Source organism: Aplysia californica, unplaced genomic scaffold (genome assembly GCF_000002075.1).
Source record: "Aplysia californica isolate F4 #8 unplaced genomic scaffold, AplCal3.0 scaffold00851, whole genome shotgun sequence".
In the NCBI taxonomy this organism is placed as follows: Eukaryota; Metazoa; Mollusca; class Gastropoda; order Aplysiida; family Aplysiidae; genus Aplysia; species Aplysia californica.
The window spans coordinates 291,324-302,475 of NW_004798121.1; the positions used below are offsets into that span (position 1 = coordinate 291,324).

Below are 11,152 nucleotides of genomic sequence, written 5' to 3' on the forward strand. Positions count from 1 at the left end.
ATAATGACATGCGTCAGTTTTACTCATCCAATTACCACCAGTGCTTGCCTTTTATAGGACCACTGTTTGACCTATTAAAAACAGAAACGTTTGAACATCTCCTTTGCTTCCACCCTTAGCCCCACCCACGAATGCCACCCCTCACTGCCATCAGTGTAACAATGATTCGATGAACTCTTTTCTCGGCTGGCAGTACCTTGGGCAGTATATCAAGGCGGCAGGCATTGGTCAATCTAATTTAACACCTCTGGCTTCTGGCTACCCAGGAAAGTTTCCGTAGTAGCTCGTTACTCCAGCACTCTCACGGGCAGTCGTGAGATTTCACACCCACACTACACTGACCATCTGCAACGCACAGGGCTCACATGGTGGGGTCACATCTACCCCCAAATTGCACCCATACTCCTCTTCCTCGCCCAGCGGCCTGACCATAGCGCTAAGTTTAGAGCTGACGGAACCAAATTTGCGAGTTTTGTTTCAAGTCAGGGCTGAGCGGGCAAAGCATTTTCCGTCTTAGACAGGTGAAACCCTCGGAAGGGAGCGGATTTTTCTTTCCGTTTCTGCGTTGGACAGGTTTCCGTTTTTTATACAGGTAATTAAAGAGGAATATATCAAGGGGGGAGCGGGGAGATTCCGTTAAGACAGGTTTCCGTTTTATACAGTTTTCCGTTAAGGAAGATTCGACTGCTTAATTAGCCAGATTCCGTTAAGACAGGTTTCCGTTTTATACAGTTTTCCGTTAAGGAAGATTCGACTGCTTAATTAGCCAAGATATAAGCTTGGTTCGAGTACTTGATCATTCGTTTCACACAAGAATCAGTTCCAATAAATAAGTTAGAATTTGATTGTATGACGTCAAACTGACATAGATAGACTAAGATAGATTGATACATATTCGGCACTTTATAATGATCTATTGTGTTGCAAGTGCCGCAATTGTCTTTCTAAATTATAAAGATCCGACAGTGGCAGAGAGATAGAGTTGAAAGACTAAACACGGACGAACGCCGAAATAGACAGACAAACCGTCTATCATGCATCCATGCAGCAGAGCAATTCGCTGACATACACGTATGGACACTATGAGACCGTAAGTCCGAGGCCAGCAACGGTTGTATTCAATTTTCATTATTTGTGTAATTTTCTGAATGGCAAGATCTATGAAAGAATCAAAGAAGGAATTTTTCATTTTCATTTTTTAAAAAGAATTCGAAAAATATCGATCATCAGTCTTTTCCCCGCGAAAAGTGTGTGGGAAATCTAATATGGTCTGTATTTCCTTGACCCATAACGTTAAATATTGTCGACAGTACCATAACGAATAATAAAATACCGAAGCTGATAACAGAAAAGTCAGAAAATGACGATTGACCTTACGTAAAACTTTTCTCATAACGGATCAGGATGGTGCATTATTGAAACAGATTTTATAATTTGATTTTACTTAAAACAGTACTTCTTTATACTTAAACGACAGATATTCTTTTTTTACACAGTAAAAATTCATTAATTATTTCTTTATTGTCTAAAACAGACAATATAACACAAAATAAACAATTTTTGATACAATGAAAATGATTGACAGCTGATTGTCACTTCCGGCTAAGCAGAGTATAAATACCGAGCTTTTTATAGAGAAAGGTTATTTCCTTTGACGATATGGATCCTTCAATACCGACGAATCAAGGTAAGCGAAAGTAACAGTATGTCAATGCCAGTTTTGTTGGAATGACTCTTCAGTCCAGCCAAGATTAAGTGTGACTATTGACTAGATCTAGAACCACCAAGTCCAAAGTGCTCAAAGTGTCCAAGGACCAAGACCAAAGGCTAAATAAACAAGAGATATCAAAGAGAAATCGGTAGCCCTACATTGATCATTGATTATCATTCTCAATCATGTCATTGGATGTAGGCCATCATATAAAAGTCAATAGTCATAGATTCTAGATCTAGATTCTAGATCTATATCTAGATACATCTCATGTAGTAATAAAAGTATAGAGTCTAGGGTAGAGTAATTCCAGGCTGTATCTGATGGTACTGACTGTACTGTATGGGGAAGACTTGATTAGACTGCTACCAATTCCTATGTGGCCTATGGTCAATCTTTCAATCATTCAATGACAATGTCATATATATATATATATGATAGGCCTATCTAATGCTATGTACCCTATCCGTACGTCATGTTTTACTATTGTATTCATATGACGTTGGGAACTCTGTGCCATCACTTTCCAAAGCAGAAATGCACTCGTTAATCCGATCCGTTGGCTTACGCTTTGCATAGCAGTCTCTCAAAATGATTTTTTGAGAAATACTGAAAGTTTCAAAGAGATCTTCGCCATAGAAGTATTCTAGAATGTGAAGAAAATACAACTCTAGGGGTACAAAATGACCCCAGGGCGTACGGATTGGGTTAATATGTTATATATTATATATATATATATATATACCATGTAAGAAAATTTTCTGATTTTTTTGAAAAGGTAAATCAATGGTTAGCCTAGTAATTTATTGTCTAGAATCTAGACTTTTTAAAAAGAATATTTTTGAAGGAAAAAGTGTTGGTGCCTTGCCATGTTCCAAAATTGAGGTTCTTATACCCTGTTAAAGTGGTTCGGATTCGAATGGAACAGGTTATATAACTGGGAACTGGCTAGGTGTTAGACTCATTGAAAGTAATCGTGGACTCCTTCATAGAAATTTTCTGCTAGCTGGTAGTAATTGTCCAGGAATCGGACAACTGAAGTCGGAAGTACATATGTAAGCTTCATCATCATCTATGGGTTGGGACACCACAAGAAATAATTGACTACTGAGGAGAAATCACTAAAAAGTAAAATTTGGTTGGGCTAGGACTCTATTCTTGCAATTTTTGCTCTTAGAAACTGGAAACCACCACAAATGACTGTGGTGTGGTCCTATACTGTAGATCTTACAAGAAGTAGTTCTACATTCAGTAGGCCTACTGTGTGCAGTTACAGTAACTGCTATCCATCCATGGGTGTGTGATGTGATGTGTTCCTGTTTTCTCTGAGTCCACTGTCCACACACACCCTTCCCTCACCCACCGTCCACATTTTCCATTAAACCCCCCCCCCCCCTTAAAAAAAAACTAAAAAAAAAAACTAAGGATAATTGACAGGCCTACCTAGTATTATTTATTATATTATTATTAAATTATTATTAGTCAGATTAATGGGCCCATTATAATAAAACATTTATAAGTATTTACACTAATAAAAAGGAAGGCATTGGGTCCCAGAGAGACCTCTCTGACTACTTTCTATACAATGGTGTCTGCCTTTAGAAGAGCTACCACCCCTTGGGAAGCAGGTGTTGGTTGCTGTAAGATGGATGTGCTGCTAAAACCAAATTTTCAAAAAAAAAGGGGGGGGGGGGCCTGTAAACTTTGAAGCTGTGATTTTATACTGATTACTGAGACTGAGGGTGTAATTACTCAATTATACTCTAGGCCTTGTAGGGTCTGAAACACTCTTGAAATTTGTGTGAATTTTGCATTTAATTTCTGGACATGTCCCCCAATGTTTTTGTTTCATATAAATTCTCCAGTTGCTCTGGTGGAGTCCAACAGCACCCCAATGGGGATGCAGTTGGTCAGTTCGAAAAAGACGAACAAAGCTTCCGCAGCAACTGACATTGTGGAACTTGCAAAAGCCGTACAAAAGGTAATTTGGCTGCTTCATTGTTTGCCCCTCTGATGATCTGGACTAAATATAGTTTGGATTTAGTTTATATATACATATATAATATAAGTGTGTATGCTACTCAGGGTAGTATTGAAATATATATTATTTTTCTTAATTAACCAAATTTTGACAGTGACATAGAGTCTGACTGTTCAAAAGCTTTTTTCTTTGCGTGAAGATTTGTTGTATGAAGAAAGAACATTAATTTGTCATTTTTTTCAACAGAGGTTCAAGTTGAAAGAGATTTAATAAGATAAAAAAATAATATGTTCATATATGTCACTATCGTCAGACGTGTGTAAGATATCATGCGAAACTTTTGAAAATCATATGAAACCTTAACAGTGCTGTGAAGAATAGAAATGATATAACTAAGTATATTTTGTGTACTCCCATTTCCTTTAAAAATGTGGGAATTGTGAATTTGTTTAATAAAACTGACAGGGAAGGGGAATTCATGGAAATGTATCTTGGGACTCTGGAGTCAGGTTCTACTTTAACTATGGAAAATGGAATTTTTCGTTATCTTTTTTATTGAGTAACATGACCCAAATGTTCAGGGTCACTCTAAACTTCCACTGAAAATTTTGCCCCCTCTCTGATTTCACACCAATGCTCTGATAGCGCGGATTCAAACTGGGTCAGTGTCCTTATCAGTAGGTCACCTCTTTCTGAGCCCAAGCTAAGGGCATGCAAGTGTTTCATGTAACATTTCTCCCCCCATCCAGTTTGGAATGTCACCTTAAGGTGTTATTTAATGGGGGTGTATTATGTGATCCCATTTCTGCCTCTTTTTCTGTCTTATATTATATAAATTACAGGCCATGCACACATAGAAACTTTGTGGGTGTTTGCAGATGCCCTGTTGTGGTTTGCCTATTCTTTCCTATCGAAGATCTGTCGTCTTTATCTTTCCTCTTAAATTCATTGAAGAATGAAATTATTTTCTAATAACACTTGTATTTGTGTTGGAAGGGGCAAAAAACTCTTTCTATATTAAAAAAAACTCTGCTTATTGACTTACTCTTTGACTCTGATTTTAAAAAAATTTGGAACCTTAGTGTTAAGGTGAAGCATGTTGTCCCTTTTTTCTACTAAATAATGAACTCATTCAAAATCACATTTGAAACTGCAAATAAGGTATCAATAAGCAATAGCTGACATATTGAATGTTGCTCATGTTGAGAAGAGCCCGTTGTGTTATTGTTCCTCTTTTTTTTTCTTCAAATGTGTTCCTGTCTTGTCTATATTTTGATTTATCTTAAATATTATATATGTTTTGTTTGTAATTAGCTATTTGCTAGTTCATGACTGTTTTTGATAGAGTATATTATTTATTACTAATTAGTGTAATATGTGCTCTTTATCCCTGATAAAAAGAAACTTATTTTTCTCTTCATATATTTAGGCTGATGAATTCACAAAGGCAAATGCAGGCAATAAGTTGACAGTTATAGCAGACCAGATCCGATATCTTCAAACTCAAGCAAGAAAGGTAAGTCAAGACGAAGCATACAGTTGTACTAGAGATAAATTATACCTTTGACTCGTGAAACTTTCTCAAATGCGGATGCTGTTTTAATTCAAGATGTGTTACATAATAACTAAAGCTTCCTTCAATTTCTACTGTGTTTCCCTGAAAAAGGCTTAAGGTTTTTAAATTACAGTGGTGATAGATACTTTCTTCAACAGTTCTTCCCTTTTTGTCTCATATAGGGCTTCTGATAATGGGAAAGTTATTTTTTTTTAGCTCTTTGTTCAGAAGTTCTGATTATATAATTGATATTTCAGAGAATGACCTTCAAGACAGAAAAGATGAATTAAATAAAAGACTTTAAATGCATTGATTTTGTCGTTTCATGGAAACTACAACATTAAAACCGCTTTGTTTCTGACATGAGCACTGTTCCCCCATTTCCTGCCTAGTTTTATTATGCTACAAAAAAAAAAAGGCAGAAACTAGTGAAAAATATTTAGGAATTGTTAGGAAGTTTGAAACACTGAGTGACTTCCCCTTATAGATTATAGGTTAGTATTCACTATTCAGTGTCCTTTGAATGAAATGCGAGTAAGTTTGATGTGGATTGCAATTGAACTGTTTGTTTAGGACAAAATTCTTTCTTTATTTTAAACTTTTGAAGAATGTTATAGGCTTATGATGGTAGATTTAGATTCTGGTGTAGGTGAGTGTTAAATGGTAAAATTGTGACTGAGGAGGGTTTTTTCCTGGGGGGAGGGGCGAATGAAAGAGTGAAAGGTATTGAGTGTAGTTGGAGTAACACATAGTGAAGTTGGAAGCGGGTGTGATCTTAGATCTAGCTGTTTTCACAACAGAGACAGTATGGGGCGGAAGCTGAACAGAGTGCGGTGAAGAGATGGAGGAAGCAGTGACAGGGAAAATATACAGCACTTTTTGCAGTCATACTACTAATGCTATAGGCAATATAGAAAGTAAGTGGTAAAGCATTTTTCATACTAGTTCCTGAAATTCTGGCGAATTATTTTTGCATTATTATTCAAATGTCATGACAAGCGTTCAATAAAAATGCCTTATAAAGTTTAGTGGGGGCTCTTGTGGTCTAGAGGTGTGGTGTTCGCCTCTCATTCAATAGGTCCCCCATTCAAAAACTGACGGGGACAGAAAATTTTCATCTCTAAGATTTTCTCCTTTCGCCTCCTTTCCTGCTCTCTAACCATGTTCTGTCCTCTGCTTTCATCTTAACTGTGGTGACCAGATCCAATGCAATTATTGTGTGGCTGCGTGCTTTAACCACTAACAAAATCTCCTAGAAATTAATGTGAGAGTGGTTGTCTTTTTGGGAGAGTACAGTTAAAGTCGTCTGAGATGGCCACCCATTATCGAGGAGAAAAGTGGCTGAAAAAATACGTATGGTTGTCATGTACATATTTTCTTTTAGAATTTCCAAAAGACTTGTTGCTGCTTGAAAAAATTTCTTTCAAGATCACAGCATGTATAGTGTTATGCAAATTTTTGATAACTTATGTTTAGGCCTAAAGTATTTTCATTGAATTCAACTTGTTCTGGATGGGCTCACATTCGCTACATCTGACTTTGCTTTATTTTTATTTCTATAAGGCCGAAACAAAAAATAAGCAAACTTCAAGAAGAAAGAATTAGTACGGCAACTGGCAACTTTGTGTGTAGGAAAATGCATCTGTACTAAAGAGATGTTGCTGTATACAAGAGGACCATAGAATTATTAGAATGTGTTTCTGACTTTCTGATATTGTTTCAGGTATTAGAAGATGCCAAGCGAGACGCATCGTTACACCATGCTGCCTGTAATATAGTGAAGCGTCCCGGTACAATGTACTATTTGTACGAGAGAGAATCTGGACAGAGTTACCTCAGCATTCTCTCCCCACAGGTAAGACAGAACTTTTACTGCAGCTGATTTTAATGAGTTTGAATATTTGAATAAATGCATTGTCATTATTTATTATTATTATTATTATTATTATTATTATTATTATTATTATTATTATTATTATTATTATTAATTGCTATGGCATTGTAGATTTTCTTTCAAGCTTTGTCAATAACATGCTCAGAGATAATGCTTTTTGTGATTATTATGGCCCTTATACTGAACTGAAGAGTGTTTTACTTATTTTTAGTCTGGTTGAAGCTTTTCTTTTGTGTTTTGTCAGATGTATTAGATTCTTTATGAAAATGTTGTTAGACTCCAAGGGTCCCCTGCATCATTTTTTTAGTCTTAGAAAGAGGAACAAACGTCAGTGAAAGTTTGCACAATTTATAATGTTTGTTGTGAGCTGCAAAGTCTGCTTTTTCAAATTTTTGGGATGATGGCTGGTTTTTTTTTTGTTGTTGCTGCTGCATCTCTTCAAATTAAGTGTGCAAAAGAGCAAAGTGTGCCATGCTTTGTTCTGTAGTATTTTGTAAAGAAGACTTTTATGCTATTTAGAGAAATCCTTACTCATTCATGTATTCCTAGTCTGATGATAAGATGTAATAGTTGAAAGGTAATTTTGTGAGAATTTTGGATGATGGACGTTGACGTGTAGGTTTACTTTTCATCCATGTTGTGAAATTTTTGTAAGGGGATGGTGAAGGAACTTCTCAAAACTCAGACATGAATCAAAAGCTTTAATGATTTTATGATTTCATGTGGGTGGTCGGCAAGCATTTTGGTGTGGTTTGCTCGGCTCCTTCTCTCCTATCCAACATCTGTCATCTTTATCTCTCCTTCATTTCTTTGAATGTCACTCGTGGGCACTTATAACCTGTTTATGTTGCAAGTGCCATAAAATGTAACTCAAAACTGATGATTTTATATTTTTTCCTCCAGGAATGGGGAGCCAGTTGTCCTCATGAATTCTTGGGCGCCTTCAGGCTGGAGTACGACCAGTCGTGGACACCCATCAAGGAAGTTGAGAAACGTGACACAGAGAATGCGATCATTGACAAGATCTACAACGCTAAGCTGGCCATCACGGCGGGTTCCACCACCGCAGATCTGCTGGGTTTCAGGAAGGTGGAAAGTTCCTCACAGATAGCAGATGTAACCGAAGTTCAGGGGGCAGAAGGAGATAGCTAGGGTTTTTTTAACAAAAGGTTTTTATAGTGACATGCAGTGGAGTCTTTCTAAAATAAACATAACTGTAATTGTAAGTATTTAACACCCCCATCAGCGCAATATAGGTGCATTAGCCTTTTCTGTCAGGGCTACTTCAGACTGAGTGTGAGAAAGCATCCTAGGAGACTGACAGCCAAACTTTTCAAAACAGAAATCAAACTCACACATTCTGCTTGCGTCGACATCTCATACGTTGCTTGAAATAAACTTGTATCGAATGGAATATTTCAACTACAGCTAAAATTGTCCAAGATGGCCACCCATTGTGAAGGAGAAAAAGCGGTTGTCCAAGACATTGGGCAGTGTCATTATTATATTATTAAAGAAAAAAACCCACAAAGTGGGAAGTGGTTATGTCTCCAGGTGGTTGTCTTGGACTGGTGGCTGTAAGAGCAGGTTTGACTGGTATGTGCCAAATGTTTCAACTGAAGTCCCCAAAATGGAATTGGATCAGTTGTCTTTTTGTAGGTGTTTATTATACTTGGACTCCTCTGTGTGTGCTTTTGTATAAATCATGTACAAAGACTTCATGGATTGTTGAATGGAGAAGGAATTGTGTGAGCCTGTGCATGATTGCTGAGGTATGGACGTGCTGTATTGAATGTAATGTGAATTTTGAATGACAAGCCCTTTTGCTATTTATATATCTGGAAATATCTGTGGCAGCAAGAAAGTGTGATTTCTGGTTTGTTTGTGTGAATAACTATTTGTATTATTGCTTTCATCCTATGATTATTGCATCTATTGAACGGATCAACTGGCGATGATCATGTGGATGCATAAGCCGTTAATGAATTGGGAAGACAAGTTTTTATGAATTTTTATGATCTGCACACTATTTAGTGAAACTTATTGATAGCAATCTGCTTTAAACGGTGTGACTGTCTCCTAATTAAATTGTATTGTAATTGGGTATGCACACAATGTGATTTATCAAAGTTACAAGTTTTATTGTGACCTTAAACCTATTTGTTTTAAAAATATTTTGAAGTGAGTTACTCTCCATGTCTATTTCAAGTCAGATAATGGCCAGCAGGCTGAAGCTCTTGACTCTGATAGAATACTATCAGGGCTTAAGTGCTAAAACCTTTATGGGATTTTTTAAATCTGCTCTTGGAACTGAGGAAGTAACGAGGTCCTCATAGCTCTTTGGTGCAAAATAGAGTAGCTTACATCATAGGAAGTGAAATTGTGTACTCCCTATGAAGACAGGTTACTGAGAATGTAATAGATGTTTTCGCGTCATTTTTCTTGTAATAATTACAAGAGCAATTGCTATATTTTAGACAGAGTAGGCTACCTTCTCCACCAAGCTCATCATTGGACTGGTTTTGTTGCCTTTGTTGACCCCAGGAAGTGAAGCTTTCCTGTCAGCAATGAACCCCCCCTCCCCCCCCCCTAAACAAACATGCCACAAAGTAATACCTTTTTGTTTGTGTGGTTATTTTTTCTCGTTGCCTAAGGGTTAAGGTGTTTGCTTTTCATTCAATAAGTCCGGGGTTCGAATCCGGATAGCAAGGGAAATTTTTCTTCTCTAAAACTGTCTCCTTTCACTTTCACATCCTTTCCGCAATGTTCTGTCATCTGCTTTTGTCTCCACTTTCTGCCCCTACCCCCTCACCTCCTTAGCCCCCTCCTCTGGGCTCCTGATTCTTTCTGCTGTTGCTCCTTGGCTCCTTCTTTCTTACTGCTGTCTTTCAGCCACTCTCCTGTTTTTATGGTTGGAAAGATCTACACCTAGCCTTCTAACACAAAGGCAAAAAATCTCGGAGGTCCCGTGTGCAAGTTGACGATGTTTACTGCTCACTTTCTTTGGATTTTCCCCAAAATATGGTGGCAAAGTGTTTTAATGTGTCCTGCGCGCTCATATGCAGTTGCGAGCGCCGTTAAACACTTACAAAAAAAAAAAAATGAAACCATTCATTTCAAGCAGAATCATAGCCCATACAATCTTTTCATTTGGAATGCCCAGAATTCTTTCTTCGAAAGAAAAATAAACAAGATTTAATTTAAGATAATATCAATAGCTTCATATGCCCCCAAATTGACGAGCACTTGATTCCACCTCGTTGTGACACATATAGTGCCTGTGGCAAGATCAGGCCCCTCTTGGGATTTTTGAACCCAGAACTTTACAGTTGAGTCTCCCACTGAATTACCACCTGACCAGGATCCACAAGGATACCCCCCCCCCCTCCTCCCCTGCCTTCCTGCTGTGTGACTGCAAGGATGATTCTGAAACTATCCCAAAACCTCTTTACCTGCCCTGTACTTAACGACCTGTGTAGTAGGCCCTACCTACCTATCTGCCTCCTCACATGTTGGAAATACTCTATACAGTGACAAAACACAACAGGTAAAAAACTGTAAATTCTTTGCCATATCGACAGGCCGAAGGGCTAGAACTCAGATGGCCTCTGGATCAGAAGAGTAAAGTCTACTTGAGAGTCTGAGAGCCTAATCACTATAGTGCGGTCAAAAATGCGTGGTGTGACTTATCCTCAAATATCTTTTTAACGGGTGAATCAATGTCACCCATACTTTGCACAGCAGTTTGTACCAATTTGTCTTAACTTAGTCATATTTTTAATAATTTTTCCACAACAATTGAGGCCAGATTAAAAAACTTTTCTTCATAAATTTATATAAAATACTACAAATCTCCATTACGTGTAAAATGGAATTGTTCACAGCACTCTCCACTTCTCACACAAATTTTGCATACTCAGTTCACCTACGTCACAGCTCACCAATGACCCGTTTTAGTGGGAAAACTAGTTACAAGAAATGAATTTTATAGTGAACACTTTTTTACACTAA

General features: G+C 37.5%; 1 protein-coding gene across 1 annotated transcript; it reads left to right on the forward strand.

Moving 5' to 3' along the window:
• Window positions 1-1,605: 1,605 nt before the first annotated feature.
• LOC101845961 (uncharacterized protein C1orf50 homolog) lies at window positions 1,606-9,725 on the forward strand. Its single transcript, XM_005110092.3, has 5 exons — window positions 1,606-1,687; window positions 3,577-3,692; window positions 5,122-5,208; window positions 6,971-7,102; window positions 8,045-9,725. The coding sequence occupies exons 1-5, from the start codon at window positions 1,660-1,662 to the stop codon at window positions 8,291-8,293; spliced, it is 612 nt and encodes a 203-aa protein (XP_005110149.1). The 5' UTR covers window positions 1,606-1,659; the 3' UTR covers window positions 8,294-9,725.
• Window positions 9,726-11,152: the final 1,427 nt, after the last annotated feature.

Bases quoted from the DNA above. Each gene is read 5' to 3' on its own strand.
- LOC101845961 (XM_005110092.3), top strand. From the start codon at position 1,660: ATGGATCCTTCAATACCGACGAATCAAG. The intron at 3,693-5,121 runs GTAATTTGGCTG...TCATATATTTAG, and splicing joins TTGCAAAAGCCGTACAAAAG to GCTGATGAATTCACAAAGGC. The intron at 7,103-8,044 runs GTAAGACAGAAC...TTTTTCCTCCAG, and splicing joins TCAGCATTCTCTCCCCACAG to GAATGGGGAGCCAGTTGTCC.